This window comes from Saccopteryx bilineata, chromosome 1 (genome assembly GCF_036850765.1).
Source record: "Saccopteryx bilineata isolate mSacBil1 chromosome 1, mSacBil1_pri_phased_curated, whole genome shotgun sequence".
NCBI classification, from domain to species: domain Eukaryota; kingdom Metazoa; phylum Chordata; class Mammalia; order Chiroptera; family Emballonuridae; genus Saccopteryx; species Saccopteryx bilineata.
The window spans coordinates 270609131-270628702 of NC_089490.1; the positions used below are offsets into that span (position 1 = coordinate 270609131).

General features: G+C 50.3%; 1 protein-coding gene across 1 annotated transcript in view; it reads left to right on the forward strand.

The window, feature by feature from the left end:
- The window catches only part of AHRR (aryl hydrocarbon receptor repressor), a 95809-nt gene extending 81452 nt beyond the window's left edge, over positions 1-14357 (forward strand). The window contains exons 6-11 of the mRNA XM_066253595.1: positions 2617-2746; positions 3733-3866; positions 7248-7447; positions 9846-9907; positions 10178-10319; positions 11103-14357. Coding sequence (XP_066109692.1) covers positions 2617-2746; positions 3733-3866; positions 7248-7447; positions 9846-9907; positions 10178-10319; positions 11103-12117 — 1683 coding nt within the window. The 3' untranslated portion in view covers positions 12118-14357. The remainder of the gene's footprint in view (positions 1-2616; positions 2747-3732; positions 3867-7247; positions 7448-9845; positions 9908-10177; positions 10320-11102) is intronic.
- Positions 14358-19572: the final 5215 nt, after the last annotated feature.

Sequence of the window (19572 nt, forward strand, 5' to 3'; positions counted from 1 at the left end):
AGTCTTTTCTTTAATCAAAACAACAGAGGGAAAAATGTGATCCATCTACAAAAGGATGGAAAAACACCAAATTCGCAGTAATGACTCAACCACACAGAAAATATAAAACATTCTCTAAAGAAATTAAAGAGGATTCAGATAAATTAAGGGATATGCCATACTCGTGAATTGGAGGACCCCCAATATTATTATAAAGGTGTCAGATCAAGTTTAGAGTTAATGACGTTACCACAAAAACTGAGCAGCTTTTCTGGAAATTGACAAGCTGGTTGAAGTACAGACAACTATGACAATTGATCAGGGGAAAGGAGTTGGGGGGACTTGGGGGACTTATGATCCCAGATGCAAGGCTTCTCGTAAAAGTCAGCAGTTTTTACAGTGTGGCTTCGGTGCAAGGACAGAGCCCTAGGAGAACTGGAGGTGTGTGGATAAGATTTATCATAAAGGTGGCACTGCCATCGGTGGGTCTTGTCAATAAACAGAGTGAGGTGAACTAGATTCACTGGCAGAAAAAGAAATCTTGACTCTTGCCTCATACCACACACAGTAAATATCAGGCAGATGATAGAAGTCTCTAGAAGATAACAGGGCAGAGTTAGGTCTATGAGGAAGATTTCTTAGGACAAAACCCCACTCCTGAAGAAAGATTGATGAATTAAACTGTGTTAGATCCATTAAGAGAGCAGGAAGGCAGGCCAGGGGGTGGAGATGTTTGCAATGGAACACACCCAACAAAGTCCTCATGTCCAGAACAGACAAAGAACACTGACAAATCAGCATGACAGCTCCATGGAAAACGGAGAAGACACAAGTGGGCGACATGCACGACGCACATGACACGTGTACACACGGAGACTCACATCTGAAGACCAATAAATATGCAAGATGCTCCATTTCCTTAGCTTTCATGGCATGCAAATTAAAACCACACTAAGAAACCATGACACGTGTGCCACAGTGGCTCAAACGTGGAAGGCTGAAGTGCCGAGTGTTGGCCAGAATGTAAAGCAACTGGACTTCTGCACTTGCCACAGCAGAACTATTTGTACACGCCCTTTGGAAAGCTGTTTGGCAATATCTACTGAAGCTGAACTTCAGCTACTGTGACTGAGTAATTCCACCCCTGTCTGTGCACTCAGAGATGCAGCAGTGTCACGCGTAACGGGCCCAGACGGGAAACAGCCCGGATGTCCATCAGCAGGAGAGAGGGTTAGCCAGAGGTAGGGTATCTGTACAGCGAAACTGGTACAATGATGGGGGTGAAACCTGCCACACACACAATGTGGGTAAATGGACAGGGACCAAAGAGCAGAGTGCTCCACGTATGTATGGAACCAGTGGGGTCAGTGCTGTGACTGCGTCCGGGGAGGATGGAGAGAAGGGACTCCAAGGGGCTGCTGTTGTCCTGTTTCCTGGTGGTTATATCGGGAACTCATCAAGCTGTATATTTATGATTTGGGCACTTTTCAGCCTATATGTTATGCCTGCATCACAAAAGTTTATTAGAAAAACATCCCTGTGGGAAGTGCACTTGTGATCATAGAGCCTCCAGGTAAGGTGACAGCCATCAAATCAGATGAGCTGGAAGCCACCAGGTGAGAAAAGAACCTTCAGGTGAGTTGGGAAGCTGCCAGGTCTGGAACTTGAGGGAAAGCCTGGTTGGTCTCTGCCTGCTGGTCTCATGTTTATGTCCAGAGCCCTGACTCTGGACAACACGACCAATGACAACACCACTTCTGACCTCTTCGTTCACTTCTTGCTGTGAAAACGTAGTCTCTTTGGACTATGAGGTACACAGGTGATTGGAGTCCAATCTTCAATCACATTCCTGTTATACCTTCCTGAGGTTGTATCTTGCTTGACATACAGGGCTTCCCAGCCAGCCTTAGACACAGGGTTACAGTTAAGAGAAGGTACTGCGAGATGTATATAGGCTCTCATCATTTACTGACAATAGCAACAGTCTTCATGGCCTGTGCTTGTGACCTCTGTGTCCCAGATGGTGGCTGCTCAGTGTGGGCCTGGTGCTCGTGAGGGTCAGCCTCTGTGCCCAAGCAAATGGGAGGACAGCGGACCACAGAGAGGGTTGTGGACTGGTGGGCCCATGTGGCATCCTGGAAGGGGGTGGATGTGGCCTGGAGGTGCCAGGAAGGAGGAAATCACTGGCCAGGAGGCATTGGTGGCTCCTACCTCACTTCCCAGGGGTGGTTTTCTAATAAACTTTAATGATTCGAGTATAATATACAGGCTGCAAAGTGACCAAATAATTCAACTTGATGAGCTCCCCGAGTCACTGAGGGTCAGAATCAATTTAGAAAACTGGTTATCTCAGCCCTAGTAGACATTTAGTCTCTGAACCTCCTGTACTGCTGGGCAGGTGTGTGTAGGGGGGTGGCTGAGGGGCTCTGTGTTCCAGGCTGCGTGGCTCGTGGCTTGTCCTCTCAGGGGAGGGATGGTCTTGAGACCGAGCTCTGGCCTTTTCTGTAGGGTTTCTTCTCTTCAGGATGTGACTTGCTCTTGACAGATGGATGAGGCATTTGTACAGATAGTAATCACTGGGGTATGATGTGAAAACTCCTTCAGGATAAGGCTCAAATAACTGTTGCAATGTTTCAGACGGACGTGATGCACCAAAACATTTATGACTACATCCACGTGGATGACCGCCAGGATTTCTGCCGGCAGCTCCACTGGGCCATGGACCCTCCCCAGGTGGTGTGTGGGCAGCCCCTACGCCCAGAGACAGGTGCGTCTCACCAAGACTGGGAGCCCGTCACATAAACACATGGACACTGCCCAGGAAATTGCCGGCCCGCCTCCCGTCTCTGGTCCTCACATTGCACGCAGCATCCCGCCTCTTCCAGAGACCTCCTCCTGCACACCTCTTGTCTCCTACAGGCAGTCCCACGCGGCTCCCAGGCTCCTGAGTGTGATGGCCTCTCTGGCCACTTCTCTGTGCTCTGCCAGGACCTGAGAAGCCTTCACCAAAGAAGCTGCAGTGCTTGTCCTTCCCTGGGGACATAGTCCTCCAGGAAATTCCTTTGGCCCACTTAAGATTTACTATTTAAAAAGCCCCCCCCCCCAAGATTGTTGTCTGCTCATAGATGTTGCCCCTTGCGGGCAGGACTCCCTGTGAAGCCCTGGCAGACCAAGGTCCCTGCCCACTCAATACATGCTTGTCAGGCGTCTGGCTCCCGCAGAGGTAGCAGAGCAGACAGGTGCTCTGGGGACAATGCCCTCAGGCGCTAGGAGACAGAGCACCATCTACCTGGGCACCAATAGGGGAGAGTGCGCCCCAGTTCTTTCACATGTCTCCCCAGAAATTGTGAATGAGTCAAGACAATTTTCCAACACTACCTCACACAACAGCGTATTTGCCTCGTAAAGCTGAGTGAAGAAAGCTCACCCCAGAGGCCAACACACAATCCTATTTTATAAAGCTCAAAAGGGACAGACTTAACAACCGGAGGTGTCACACGTGCAGTTGCAGTGAAGTGACTTTTTAAGGGCAAAGGACTGTGAACACGTTTGTCAGAGCAGCTGTCTCTGTGAGGTCATGAGGACTGGGATGGGTGGGAGCACAGAGGGGCATGCGCATTGGGCCCTACCGGGCGGCGTGTTATATAGTGACTGCCGGCTGTTACATGTGCGACCTTGCTTATCAGCCTCTTTCCGGTTTCTCTTGGTCACTGCCGACCTGGCTCTCACCGCTGCCTGTGCCCACCTGGACAGGAGAGGATGCCGTCCTGGGGAGGCTGCTCAAGGCCCAGGAGGGTGGCGCAGGCCCCACCGAGTACTCGGCCTTCCTGACACGTTGCTTCGTCTGCCGAGTCCGCTGCCTGCTGGACAGCACCTCAGGCTTCCTGGTGAGTGAGCAGCAGGGGCTCCAGCGAGGTCTGGGTGCCTTGTGTCCTGTTGTAGGAGGAACGAGGGGGAAGTGATAGGCTCTGGGGTAAACTGCACACAGTTTTCGGCAGGATTGCATGACGATGGGTGGGTGAGCAAGTGAACATGTGACGTCTGCTACAAATCGATGACATGGCACAGCTAAAATGTTAAAAATCTCGGGTAGGTCTGCACTCTACTGGGCTTTCAGTTATGCTTAGTCATACCTTTATTTCAAATTCATTTTAAAAAAATTTCCCAGTACACCCACAAGTACCAGAGACCATGTCCCTGTCAGGCTCATTGGTTTAACCTCTTTTCTTGGAAACAGATACTAGGGTTCCCACTCAGCATATTTGACCATTTCCTCTTCCAGTTCCTCCTGGGGGCACCGCAGGGCTGGGGATCCCATGCCAGAGCTCTGCCGACCTCCCAGGCTGTTTGGTGTTCCAGAGCCCCTGCCCGTACCCCCTCCCCAGACAGGTCCTCGCACTCTCCTCTGGGTCACAGCCTCTCAAGAGCCCCAGTGCCCCCCATCTTTGGGCAGCACTTCAACCCGGAGACCCTATGACCCCAGGGCCTGTTGCCATCAGTGCTGCAGGGTAGGCCCCTTGGGCTCAGCTTCCGGTGTCTGGGTGAGTGCACCGCTGCCCCATCCCTCGACCACTGCACACCCCTCCCTAGCCCCACCTAGACTGTGTGCCCCTGAGGGGTCTGTCTCACCCGCCTGGACTTTGGGCCCATATATGGTGTCTATGTCTCCATCTGGACTATGGGCCCCTCAAGGGTGGCCCTGGGAGGGATGAATCCCTGGTGTTTGATGTTTGGCAAAGCCCCTGAGTGTTGGGCCAGGGCTGGGCTTGCCATTTCTAGCGGGTGCTCAGCATGCATGTAAGGAGGGAAGGAGAGCAGAGGACAGTGTTGTATCTGTGGATTATCCTCTAAGTGGTTTTGGAAGAGGGAGCAGTCCCTGCAGACCAGCCCTCGAGCGCCACCTACTGGCTTGTTGCATCAGTGCCTGTCTCGCTGTTCTTGTTTTGCGGCTGCTTTTCCAGCTCGTGGCCCTTTGAGCCACCCAGAGAGCCTCAGGGCTTTGGAAAGTGCACACCCAAACCATCTCACATTGGAGATGCCCACTGGTCCTGGGCGGAGGGGCAAGCCCCCTCAGGGGTCGAGACCCTTGGCACGCAGTCCTCTCCATACTGGGCTCAGTGCAGAGAGGCCTGTGACCAGCCTCGGTGGCTGTAGTTTCAATGAACCTTTTTCTGTTGGTTGATTGTTTTGTTTCTGCACTAACAGTTGTGGTTTTTTTCTTAATAAAAACATTATTTGTACACAATACAAATTCAGTCACTTCAGAACAGCCGAGAATGAAAAATATGTTCCTCCTTGGCTACCCAGGCCCCTTCTCCAGACATCACCACCCCAACTGCGGTGCATCTGGAGGTGTTTCCCCAGCTTCTTGTACCCTTCCCCCCATCCCTTCCTCTCTGCTCCGCCCTGGCCAGTGAGGAAGCTGAGCTACCGTTGGGTCTGGGAGACCCTCCCCAGGACTCAACCCTGTGTGTGGCTCAAGCCTCGCCTAGCTGACCCCTCTCCAAACTGGGGCCCCCACCAGAGAGGCTGTGCTTCCAGCCACACCTCCCGTGCCTCAGGCCACCCAACCTGCCCAAGTGCTTTGTATTTGCCCAGAGTGAGGCAGCTTAGCGAGTCACTCCTGGCTGCCTCTGGGTAACCATATTGTTTATGGCAATATTTTGGCTTCAACCATCTGGTAGAGAATTGACAGCTTCACGGCCCCTGAATTTTATTCTCTGTTTCAAGGGGACAGTGAAGAAGGTGGCTGGTGGGAACCAGCTCTCTGAGGACTGCGGCCCAGCCCCACAGGAGTGTCTTAAAGAGCTGCTTGCTTCCGCAGGACCCCCAGTCCTCACCAAGACCCTTCATAAGAAAAGCAACTGCTTACTTGTACCACAATCCTGACATACACATAATTGCTCATGTTTTATTTAGGCCACTGGTTATTCATAAAGTCTATTTTTGTTGTTCTAAATTTTGTAGGAAACTAAGATAGTTTTACGTAACTAGATATAGATACAATTGACTATACAGTCAAATGGGATTGCAATATAGATTTAAAAAGAAACGGTAACAGTGCTGAGTAGAGGAAACAAGAAAAATAAGGTGAGGAGTGTCTGGTTATATTTTACCTTTAAGTTCATTACTGTACCGCGGCCTGCGCGGGCACTCACAAGGCCTGTGCTGAGAGCAAGCCCGTGCGCACCGCGGTGTTTGCAGGACCTCAGGGCTCTTCCCCGCTCTGCCTGAGATTGGGTGAACCCCGGTTTCCACAGACTGGACGAGGTGGCGTTACACACAACTGGCTAGTTAAAATTTCAGGAATTTAGAGATCCAGTTGACATTATGTTGATAGCTTGTAATCAACCATGGCAGAAATATATACACCAAAGAAAATTGGCAAACAGTACAACTCAGGTGTTTTTTCCTCTGGAGAGTCTGATATCCCAGCATACTACTGCCTTGAATCCTCCGTACCAAGGTGTGGCTGGCATATAGTAGGTACTTTTCAGGTATTTATTCATTTAATAAACCCATAGATAAATGGAGAGCTGGACAGATTGATGTGGGGAGATCGAAGGATAAATGGATGGAAGGAAGGAAGGAAGGAAGGAAGGAAGGAAGGAAGGAAGGAAGGAAGGAAGGAAGGAAGGAAGGAAAGGGAGAAAATGGGGCCATGTTGTGGGGTCATTATTCTAACAAGGGCCGGAGCACAAGCATTCTGAAAGCACTTGGTAACTAACTTAATCATAAATCAGCTTTCCTATTATAGAAAGATCTTACTTTCTTTTATCACAAAGTGTTACTTGCTGCCTTTAAACTTACACTAAATACTATAGATAAACAAAATCAGTCTGTCCTTAAATTTTGTCATCATGAGTGAAGAAATAATAATTTGGAAATAGAGGGTAAAAGATGGAACAGTCCTCAGAGATGATCCACTCCAGGGGGGCAGGGGGTAGGCTGATGGCTGTGCCCTGGATCAGTGACAGCCCAAGTTGACGCACATTCACGCTCATGTGCGAGGGTCAACTCACTACCCACACACCTGTGACTGCTCACATGAGAACCCGACTGTCAGTTAAAGGATATTAAAGAGATCCAGGGAAACCATGGATCACTCTCCCAAGGAGGCCAAACATGGAGAAATGTTGGTTAGCGTCTCCTCAGTGACTTAGGATAAGATTCTTGTCCATGTTTCTATCCCCGAGAATGTCATTTTTGTGTCCTTTGACCATGGGGCTAATTGCTCTGTGAACATGTTTCTGTCTTTAAAACACCAGACGATGCAGTTTCAAGGAAAACTAAAATTCCTGTTTGGACAGAAGAGGAAGGCGCCATCAGGGACCGTCCTGTCCCCTCGGCTCTCACTGTTCTGCGTCGTGGTGCCCGTCCTCCTGCCTTCTGTGGCGGAGGTGAAAATGAAGGGTGCGTTTCTGAGGGCGAAGCACAGGGCAGACATCTCGGCTACGATGGACACAAAGTGAGTACGAGCCCTCAGCAGCCACACTCCCTGTCGCTGGTGCTTAAAGCAAAGTGCCTGACACGTAGCACTTTCTATCCACTCTTTATTCATTCCCATGAAGCAATAAAATGAGAAATTTGGTGTTTTTAAAGCTAGCACATGATGGAAGCAACTATTAGAAAAAGGAAATGCTTTTGTGAACTGTGGCAGCAAACACTGTCTATATCACTTCATCCCTAAATCGTCCAGTGACAGTCCAGTCACAGAAGGCTTCTCTCGCAAGCCCCAAAGGCCACCTTCATAACCCTGCCCTCTAGTGGCTGTGGGTGTCTAGTCCTCTTCAGCACCCGCGATTCACCTCTGACATCTTCAGCTACCATTGTAGACCATTAGGAAATCTGACAGCGGCCGCAGTGACTGGAGCACTCCTGGTGTGTGCTCTGGTTTTCTGCGCCCACCATTCTCAGTTCCACTCCCTGCGATGTGTTCCGCCTTGGGTCTGCAGGTGGGCCACTGCTTTCATGGCACAATCCCCCGCCTTTCTGCTGGCGGCCTCACATGTTTGCGCTGAAGGTGGCTTCCAGGGACACAGCTGGCTGTGAGCCTGGGGCCATCCTCCGGGTCCCCGACACATGCTAGCATGCAGTTTTGTGCAATGGTTTTAAGTAACATATGCCTTTTTACTTTTAAAGATCTGTAAGCACAAGTAATGAAGCTGAATCAGGAGGGTCTGCTGAGTGCAGAAGTGATTGCCCAGAGACCAACACACTTGTGCAAAGCCCATTGCAAACGTCTCATGTGCTTAGCAGGTCCATGCATACCTGCTTTCTCGCCACCTGGACTAATACACTAAAGTACTCCGAAATATTCTCCATCTTCATTTACTGTCTTTGAGTGTTCTGCGTTTTTAAGCTGTTGTGGCTTGATACCTATAACTGAAACTCACACAATGAGTTTTCTGTTTTACGCGTATGTTTTTCCAACCCTACAAAACAAAAGAGAAGAAAATTCTACCCTTCCCAGTGCCTCATAGAGGTCGATGTGCAAGGTGGGCTCCCGCCACCCCCTGGTGCCCACGAGGGGAAGTGCAGGGTGGCTGCACTGGAGCTGCCTGCGCAGAGGGGGCAGGAGGTTTGGCACGGCAGTAGGGGATAGGAAGGTGGCACTCAAAATGACGGCTGAGCCAACACCAGACATCATATTGTACAGAGCATCATTAAACTCAGATGAGAGGAAGACAAGGGTCCTGGGAGAATGTTGATTCTACCTAGCATTTTAAGAAAGAAGCGAACAGCTTCCTTGGCTTCCTCATTTTGGAATTCCCATCTGTTCTGAATGGAATTCCCAAGCCAGGGTTCAGTGCACATGGCATGTTCACTTCCCTCTGAGCTCAGAGACCATGGAAGGTGCAAACTGAGAGGATCAGAGGCCCTGAGGGCTGCTCTGGACCTGTGTTGTTGGGGTCAAGACCTTCACAACTTTCCCATGGGTTTTTGACACATTTTCACTCTCCATTCTCCATGGATTCTGTATGTGTGAATCCCTACTCACTAACACTTATTTGTGCCCCAAAATCAACATCCGGGGGCTTTTGCAGTCATTCGTAGCCATATAAAGAGTGACAGATATTTCAGTCGCCCGATGAACATATTCTAACAGAGGGAGGTGCTTCTCCCTCTTTCTCTGCTTTCCTCTCCCTTCTCCTGTTTCTGTTCTCCTGTCTCTATTCTCAGTCTCTGTTTCTCACCTCTTTTCTCCTGTCCCTGTTGTCCTACAGAGATGACCAGAGGATGGAGGGTGGGGGCAGGGCAGGGCAGGGCAGGAATCTCTGGCTCCGGGGCCAGCCGGTGGACTTGGTTTGAACCCCATCCTTGCCCCTGCTAGAGGGGTGGCCTCAGGCAAGCCACTTAACACTTCTGAGCCTCATCTTTTCTCTTGAAAAATAATTTTTAAAAAACCAAGCAGGAGGGCTTGCTTTGGGCTTAAGATTCAGCATAAGCTCTGTGAGGGTGTGTGTGTGTGTGTGTGTGTGCGCGCGCGCACGCAAGCACTTAAGAATAGTGGCTCAGTATCCACCAATTTAGTGTTCAGGTGACTTTGTAGAACATAACTAGAGTAAATACAAGGATCAACTGAATGTTCATTCTGGCCATCTGGAATAAAACAAAAAGCACTGAAAAATCATGCTGTGTGCATGTCTACTTGTTGAAGCAAATTCATTGGCCCTTTAATGGCCTAAAATTTTCAGCAAATCTGTATCTGAGAAAAGGCTTTACAATCTATATACAAAGTTCAAAAGTGTGAGTTACTGCTGCATCTCCCCCTCACAGCCATGGCAGCAATGCTATGGTGTTGTTAGCTTCCACCATCAATGTGTGTAATCTGCTATTATTTCACTGTTATCTGTCCTTTGCAGAGCAAAAGCCACCAGGAGTCTGTGTGTGTCAGAATTGCATGGAAAACCCAATTACTTAGCAGGTACTTTTAAAAGTTCACTCATTTTTAAACGGGTAAAATGTGTCTGTGTCCCTGGGAGAGCTCTCCCTGCTCCTGGAAACCACGATGTATTCTATGGAAAGCTGTTTGGAGCGAGGGGGGCTGGGGACAATGGCTGGTTGCCGTGGGCGCTGGTCTGTGCATTTCTGAGGACCTCCGTGAGTCATATCCATGGAGATCAAAGCAGTTCTTCAGGTCCAGGTGCTGTTCAGTTCATGCAATGATGGTTTTCCCTTCTCTGAATCCTGTCAGGAAGAAACAATGGAGAAAATGGCATTTCAGTGTTCAGGGCACAAATGGATGCCTGCCGCTGGGCCCGGGTTCCAGCCAGGGCCACATGCCTGTGCCTCAGGGGTGGCCCCGACCTTGTCCTTTACCCCGAGGGAGCTGCAGGGTAAGTGGTGCCTCTGCCCAGCTTCACCTAGCTAAGTCACAGTTGGGTGTCAAGAAAGAAAAGAGTGACTGGTGGCCTTGACCATGATGGCTAAACCTCACTCTTAGTGGAACATGCGTATACACACAGAAAGTGTGTATGCTTCTCGGCCTAGAGGTTGTCATTATGTGTGTGGGGACTGGCTAGAGACTGGGGAGGGGACTTCAGTGGGGGCTACCAGGATCCTTGGACTTACCCTCTGCCTCTAGCCTGGACCCTGTCCTCCACCCTCACCTTTGCTTGGAAACCCTCTGTACTGCTGCTCAGACCCCCTGTTCCATGACCAGTGGCTCTCCTTTTAGAGGACTGGGCTAGCTGTGTGGTTGCAGGGATTCCACTTCACCCTCCTGGTCCCAGTCTCCCTGTCACCACAGGTGATGCCACGCATGTAATGAGTATGGCAGCAGCATGCTCAGTGACAGGACCTGGCACACAGAAACCACTCGGAACCCCCTCTCCCAGTGTTAGAAGCTGCTGGTGTGCTGACCCTTCTCACATGGCATGTGCCTCACAGAGATGCTGTCCCCTGCACCCCCACCCCACCCTGGGCCCTCAGAGCCCTGCCAGGCACAGGAGGGGTGGGAGGATGCTGGCACTGGTGCCACAGGGCTGCAGGCAGGTTAAGAGCAGCAGTGTAGTGTGGGCGCATAGCAGCCCTCACAGATTCAGCCACTGTCACCCTAATGTAGAGCCCTCCCTTAACCCTGGCCCTGCTCTGTCTGATGGGCCATCTCCTCTCTGCAGGGACTGGGGAGGAGAGGAGCACGGGAGGGTGCCGAGCAGCTCTTCCGGGGTGAGGAGGAGGAGGGAAGTACACGCATACGACTGCCGCTTGGAGACACCAGGACCCGCGAGGCAGCTGAACTGGGCAACAGGGAAACATGGCCAGGATGGCACCAAGCTGAAGCTGGAGCCCAGCAGGAGCGATCTGTTCTCTGTGCATGCTACACCCCGGGGCTCCTGCATGTCCTACCCTGGCGCCCCAGGCACCATCCCTGCCTTCAGGAATTCACTTGGCTCTCACCAGCCCCCCAGTGCCTATGCCAGCCGGCCCAGCAGAGCCTTGCAAGATGGTGATCAGGGCCGGGTACACCCTCCTACCAGCTGCCCCTTCCCTCAGGGGAGCCTGGAGAGCCAGCTTTCTCAGCCTGGGGTGCAGTGTCTGGCTGCAGGAGGTTATTCCATGGAGGACATCAAGTTGCCAGGTATGCCCATGCCCTCGGAGGCCCCGTGCAACCCCATGTTGTCACTCAATGTGCCCATCAAGATGGAGAGTGACTCTGGGTCTGAGGATGCAGCAGATGGCTACTCTGTGTCCCCAAGCCAGGTGTGGCTGGGAGCCAGTGATGTGGCTAAGAGACAGCTAGTCACTTTCCCTACCAGGATGCACCTGAAAACAGAGCCAGACTCCAAGCACCACCTGTACCCCCCACACCTGGGGCATGCCATGCTGGGGGCTCACCCCAGGCCTGGCAGGGATCTGGTCCCACTCCACCCTACACACTTCGCCTGCCTGGAGCGTGGACATGGCCCTCCCGAACCGGAGCCACCCCCCTGCCTCTGTGTGCGGGACCACCAGCCCCCCAATCTGGGCTGTGACTGTAGAGCTCCCGGGACCACACCCGTAATCAAGCTTGAGCCCTTGGACTCACCCCCATGGGCCACTCACAGCCAGGGTGGGGTGCCCAGGATGTTCCCCAAAAGTGCCTTGGCGACACTGGTGCCGCCTAAAGCCTCTGAGTGCACTTTTCTACCTTAGAGCTGGGCATTTGTTAACAGTGGCATCTGTCCACACTCTGACTCACCATTTCAGCTGGCATGGCAGGTGCAGGTCGGAGCCTTTCTTGGTGAAATTCTGCAGAGCTGCACAGGTCCAGTCCTCTGTTATATCTGAGTGGCAGATGTTAGAGTGTGTTCTGTGTTTCCTAAAATATCACCAAAGTTCTTAACTGCAAAGTGGTCACAAATCTGTTCAAGTACGACAGTATTTCTCTCTCTGAGGGATTAAAATTTTTCAGGAAGTGGCCACAGGGAGCCATGCGGGCCTGGTGGCATGGACTCCAGGCACGAGATGGGGGCAGCATGCTCCCGGCCGACTGGTGAGCATGTCCACAGTGTGTGCTGAGGTGAAGTTTCCTATCACCCACACCTGCCTCCTAGCCCCTGGGTCAGATTCAGAGAACAGCCACACCCTGGGGGTTCCACTGCCAGGTGGTAACTTAGGGCTGCCACTCACGGAGCAGCAGGTGGCCTTGCGCTCATTCGTGGAAGGGATCCAGGAAGCTGCAGGCAGAGGGTGCTGTCAGCGGTCCTGCAGCATGTCCTCGGTGACCTGCGGTGGGGTATGAGGCCACACCGGAGTAAAAACTCACAGGGCAACGTCCAGGCCCTTCTGCAAGTCTCGCTGGGTCTTTGAGGGGGCCTCTGAAGAAGCTTTATGCTCCCCGGTCTCTGGGCACAGTGTGTAACCTAGATTTCACAGAGCCTGGGCTTGGAAGTAGAAAGAAGTTGAAAACGTAGAGAAAAAACAAATAAACAGGAGGTTTCATTGTCCTGCTGTCTTGTTTTTCAAATGAGAACTCTAATTACCATCCCAGGAAGAATTAAATTATTAGAGGAAAAGCAGGCAGGTAATTTTATTTTAATTGAAAAAGTAAAACATTCTGATTGTAGGAAATTTGAATACAAAGCATAAATCAGAAAGTGAAGGTGACCCCCGGTGCCCATGCAGAGATGGCCTGTGGTTGATAGGGAAGTTCCAGGGGGAACCCCAGGCATCCCATCAGGGTACGAAAACCAGCAACAGGCAGAAAGAGGCCACAGCAGGGAGGCCCTGGGGTCTCCCTATGGCCCAGCCTGCTTATACGGGACAAGGATATCTGTTCTTAAAGTCACTTCCAGCTGGGTGACCTAGGATGTACCAGGTGCCCCAGGTGAGGAATTGCTGTTCTATCATCTGGAAATTCTGTCCTTCAGCACAGGGTTCTCCTCTTTGTCACTGGTGGCTTTGGGGTGTCAGTGTTCACTTCCTGGGTTAATGCTGAAACTGGTAAGTGCCACCCTGAGGAACAGCCACCTAAAGACCTGCCGCCCTGGGAACCTACCATCTGTGAGGACCAGCCACCCTGAGAAGCATCCATCCAGAGGACCTGCCACTCTGAGAACCACCTACTTTCCCTCTCGCCCATGCTGGCCCAGTGTCCCCTGTCTACCCAGTTCTCGGGCCGAGTATAGCACATCTCTGTTCTCTGGTATCTATAGGTTTAATCCCAAAGACGAGGGTGGAGTTGCAGAATCTTCCTACTTTTTTCCTGTTCAAACTGAGTGTCTGCTCCTTATCATAGGGAGTCCCTGTGCATCTGTCAGAAGTCACTGTCCACTCTGTGCTTCCCGCCTGGGAGTCTCTCCCTCAGCTCTCCACTCACTTCATTCAATGGAGGTGATGCGGGCCGCTGCCCTTCCCATCTCCGAGTGCAGCAGATGGGCAGTACTGGGAAACATGAGACTGAGATGGAATTCAGAGATGTCATTGCAGCTTTGGACACTGTAGCCAGCTCCCAGCATAACTGAAGGAGAGCTGCAGGCATGAACCTCATGTGAGGAGAAACCTTTCCAGACACAGTCAGTGATCTCTGCAGAGGGCCAGGGTGCTTGCACTGCTCTGTCCTGCCCATGTAAGTGCCCATGCTGCCCCGCCTCCTCCCTGCATTCAGATGAACGCTTTGGTCTGCATTCTCCTTGGACCATGTGCACCCCGCTGGTCGCTGCTGGGCGGACAGGTCATGCTTACTGATGTAGAATTCAGCATCTGGATCTCAACTCCGCAAGTTTTCTGTCCTTGATATCTCCACTGTGCTTGGCCAGGTCCCCTCCGCTGCTGGGTCAGCAGCAATAAAACTTCCTTGAGTCAGCACTTCTGTTATTTTTCATTCATTCCTGTCCTGTGAGGGGAAGATGATGACAGGAGGCAGAAGGTGCAGCTGCGACATTGCCACTCCTGAGATGTCAGTAGCAGTACTAATTATATGCTACGTTCTGTTGTTTGTAGCTTTTGCCTGTATTACTGAAACGGGATAAAGGGATGGAGTGGGGGGCGGGGAGATAAATACATTATATTTTATATTTTTGCAGTTTCTACTGCAAGAAAGAAGTTTTTGATATCTAGACTGAGTTGTAGAATTTTACAAATGGATAACTATAATGTAAGTTTTTGTCATTGGTGCCTTTACAAGGAACTTTCAAATGTATTTCGGAAACTGTGGTTTCATTACATTTGCATTATTGATGTAAAATAAATCACGGTAATATGGGTTTATCATAAATGGAAACATATCATTGATTTTTCAAATGAAGTCACCGTATTTCCTTTAAAGTATGTGTTGGTTAATTTACATTCTAAGACAGTCCCTTTCCTGCAGGTACAAGGCAATAATAAAAGTAAAAATGAACACGGTGGAGCCAAAAGTCACAAGGAGGAGGGAGACCGACGACCTGGGCAGCATTCTGGCCGTGGCCAGGCAGTGCTTTCTCCCTGCATCCTTCTGCCTCTCCCCTGCCTACCAGGGGAGGTCTCCTGGTAGGGGACTCTATCAGGTGCCTCAGGACTCCTCAGACTCAACCTTTCCTATGGGACCAGATGCCCCCCGTGTGTGTGTGGGGGGCACTGTGGGGTCAGCCTTGCCTGGCCCAGGACCTGGTGATAGGTGTGTGGGAAGCGGGAAAGGTCTTCAGGGTCCAGGCACAGACCCCGCCAAAGCTCAGAGAGTAGTGGTTTTGTTTCTTTTGTTTCGTCAAAGACCACCACCAAGACTGAACACGTTTAAGGTGCCCTGGACAGAGAGCATGGATCCACCCCTGCCTGTGGCAGGGTGAGCCCCAACCAGGCCTCCTTTGGGGTCCTGAGACTTCTGTGTCCTTCCCAGGGGAGAGTAGGCCAGCCAGCCCCCATTTGTTGGGCCAAACCCAACTGCTCCCTCTATAGTGGCCACCTCTCCTCCCTGTGTCCCCTGTCTTGTCCCCTGTTCTTCAGACTCATCTGTGTTGAGACGCGAGATGGAGGTCACTCACTTTCACTGTCGCATGACTGCCTCACTTCTGTGGTGACAGATGGGCATGGGGTCAATTTCAGACCCCCGAGTGCATGCCTTGGGACTGAAGACACCTCAAGAGTGCCGAGGTCCTCCAAAGGGGTCCTGCTATGTGCGTACCTCAGTCTGCTCTGGCTGCTGTGACAGCACCACCACAGATGGGGTCTTCAACACAGACATTTATTATCATATTCCGGAGGCTGGACACCAAGATGAGGGTGCCGGACAGCGGGTGAGGGCTCAGCCAACTCCTCACTGTGTCCTCACTGGTGGGAGGGGTCAGCTCTGTGGCATTCTTTTTAAGGTCTAGGACATAGGGCCTAGTCCACTCCCAAAGGTCCACCTCTTAACACCATCACCTCTGGGGTTAGGTTTCAGCATATATAGTCTGGGGGACACAAACATGCAGCCCACAGCTGTACCCCACCAGCAGCCCTGGATTCATGTTCCCACCAACACTGGGTGTTGTCAGAGCTTCGGTCTTGTCTTGTCCTTCAGAGGGTGAATGGTGGTTGGTTGTTTTACGTGTATTCCCTTTCTTCCATCATTCAACAGTAGTTGTTGAGTCCCTGCTGAATGTCAGGCCTTGTGACAGGGCTGGGGACACACCAGAGATGGAAATGTGTGCTGGAACTGACACCCATGTGTGTGCACAGGGGAAGAGGAAGAGAAGTGACCACAGAACCGCTAAGTTCTGTAGTCGTCAGAAGGGAATGGGTACCACACAAATAGATTAGCTGGGGTGGGGCAGGGCAGCCCATGCGACAGTTTTGTGGTTAGGTTGTTCTGAGAGGCTGTGTTTGAGCCAAGAGCTGAGGTTGACTTGCAGGCACAGAAACAGCTCAGACAGGTGGGGATAGAGGTGGCCATGGGCTGGAGCAAGATGGGAGGAGAGGGTAAGATATGGTCCTGTAGAGCCTGCGGGTCACAGGTAGATCTGAGTGAGAGGGGGTAGCAGGGCTTTAAATGCAAATGACCCTAGGCTGTGGTTTGAAGGTTGCGAGGGCTGCAGGGCAGGAGGGGCCCTCATGGCCTCCTGAGGACACTAACCAGGGCCTGGGGAGGCACAGGACTGGTTTCTTCTCCCCTTTCCTACACTTGTTTATCATCCCTAGGTGATTTGAGGTTCTCTTTATTCAGGATAGCAGCACCCCTCAGTTACAGATGCTGTCTCTGCAGCTTGTTTTTTTTTTCGTTTTTTTATTATTTTTTTTTATTTATTCATTTTAGAGAGGAGAGGGAGAGACAGAGAAGAGAGAGAGAGGGAGAGAGAGGAGAGACAGAGAGAGAGAAGGGGGGAGGAGCTGGAAGCATCAACTCCCATATGTGCCTTGACCGGGCAAGCCCAGGTTTTTGAACCGGCAACCTCAGCATTTCCAGGTCAACGCTTTATCCACTGCACCACCACAGGTCAGGCCATCTGCAGCTTGTTTTTCAGTTAAGAATTTTTTAAAATTATACAAAAGGTTAAGGTTTTAGAATAGCAAACTGTTTCTTTATGTCTTAGGTGTTTAGTGTCTTAATTCTGACAGTGCCTTTGACATAACCCTTCTCTCTCTCTCTCTCTTTCTCTCTCTCTTTTAGAGATAGAGAGAGAGAGAGAGAGAAAGGAGAGACACATCAACTCATAGCTGTGGCACTTCAGTTGTTCATTGATTGCTCCTCATATGCACCTTGACTGGGGACCTCATGCTGAGCCAGTGATTCCTTGCTCAAACCAGAGGCCCTGGACTCAAGCTAGGGACCATGGGATCATGTCACAATCCCATGTTCAAGCTGGCAACTTGTGTTCAAGCCAGCAACCTCAGGGTTTCGAACCTGGGACCTCAGTGTCCCAGGTTGATGCTCTAGCCACTGTGCCATGATGGGTCAGGCTCATTTTTTCTGACACCAGCTTTCTGGCCCCAACTGGCCATGTGCAAACCCCCTCCACACTTACCCATACTGTTTGTTTTAAGTTTTCTCATTAATAACTGTTTTGTTGTTTTAAAATCCATTTATTTGTGTTCTGATAATTGATATAGTTGAACATATTTTTACTTACTTTATGTTCCTTCTTACACATGGTCCTTTGGCATTTCCTCCTTTCCTACTGGCCATGTGCTGTTGCTGGGTTTCCTCTGTTCCTTCCCCCATTTGTTTGGAAGCCACAACCCTATTTCTATTTCTTTTGTGGTAATCATACATGTGTGTACTTAACAAAGTCTCATTTGGAGTTAATCAAGATCTCTGTTACCCCAGAACAGACAAGGGTCTCAGGACGCTTCAGAACAGGCCACCTCACTCCCTTTACTCCTGCCAGCATTGGAGGGGCCTCTCCCTTTACTCCTGCCAGCATTGGAGGGGCCTCTCTAGAAATGTTCCTGGTTTGCTTCTGCCAAAGGGTGAGTTTCAGTGAAAGCTTCTAGGCTGAGGAGGGCACAAACCCAAGGGAAGTGCAGGCCCCTCCTGAGAGTACTTGGGCACCTTCCTTGACTGGGGATCCCAGTGTTGGGAAGAAGGTGCCTTTTGGGGTTGCTGTTTCCCTGGTCCACTCTTGCAGTGATGTACCCTTTGAGCACCCTGGCCTCGCGGAGGAGTCTCCGAGTCCACCTGCTGGAACTGTGGCCCCATCTGTCCCATGTGGGTGTGAAAACCCCGCCCTGGAAATCAGAACCACCCTCTCATCCATGCTCCAGGGGAGGTTTGCACTCACCTCACTCTCCCTTCCCTCTTTGCTTAGTCACCCTGGTCATTTCCTGTGTTTGCTTGTGAATTCTCCTGTGCATTTGAAAGGGTGATTGCTATTTTTATCCAATGTTTTATGGGAGGGATTTCAATTATTTGGATTGCCAAAAAACAGAAGTGAAAAATATTTTTAATCAATGTTTTGTTTTGGTTTTTAGTGTTTAAGGATAAAAAAGTCATTTAACAAAGCATCTCCCTTTTTAAAAAACAACTGGAACTTACTCTCTCATGGTCTGTAGGCCAGATAAAAGGATCACATTAAAAAAAATTTTTTTCCCATTGAGTTGAGAGAGACAGAGAGAAATATCAACTCGTTCCACTTAGTTGTGTATTCATTGCTTCTGCAATGTGCCTTGGTCTTAACCGGGGATCAAACCTGCGACCTCGCCACACGGAAGATGCTTTATTCACTGAGCAATGCTGCCAGGGCCAAAGCACTGCATTTACAACCATCTGGATGAACTGAGGAAATTAGGGAGCCCTATATCCAAGGCTGATAGCACAAGTCTCTATTTCCTCTGTTAAATTTTGCTGTTTTGAAGTGACAGTTCTAAAAGTTTTGATCATTTTGGCACTTTTATTACTTTCGAAATACCTTTACAATTAGATCTTCAAGTGTAATTTTATTTTTTTGTTTACATGCTTCATTGTTCAACTTAATGCTCTATTTTTATAATTTCTAGGCACAGATGAAATAATAAAGGGATCAGGCATCAATTAGAATAATGAGGTCCCTCCTCAGCTTTGGTCTGTAGTAGGAGTAAGTGGCACCTCCATCTTCCTCCCGCCCCCGCTGTGCACCCAGGTGTGTGCGTGTGTGCCTGTAAGTGTGCAGGCGCCCAACCCCTCTGTTGCTGCCCCACCTCCCCCCCCCCCCCAGATCCAGTCCCTGCCTATACCATGTCTGCGGACTTTCAGGAGGACCCCATTGTACAGTCTAGTTCAGGGGTCAAGAACCTTTTTGGCTGAAAAAGCCATGAACGCCACATATTTTAAAATGTAATTCCGTGAGAGCCATACAACAACCGTGTACGTTAAGCATAATCCAATAAAAATTTGGTGTTGTTCCGGAGGACAGCTGTGATTGGCTCCAGCCACCTGCAACCATGAACGTGAGCAGTAGGAAATGAATGGATTGTAATACATGAGAATGTTTTATATTTTTAACATTATTTTTTTATTAAAGATTTGTCTGCGAGCCAGATGCAGCCATCAAAAGAGCCACACCTGGCTGGCGAGCCACAGGTTCCCGACCCCTGCTCTAGTTGTAACAGTGAAAGGTTTCCTTTTTAGTTTCAGTTAAGGCAAATAGTGATTTTCTCCACAACAGACAAATTCTGAAATCTTATTAGTCCATCTTTCTCCCTCAGGGAGTAACACAGGGACCTTCCTCCTCCGCT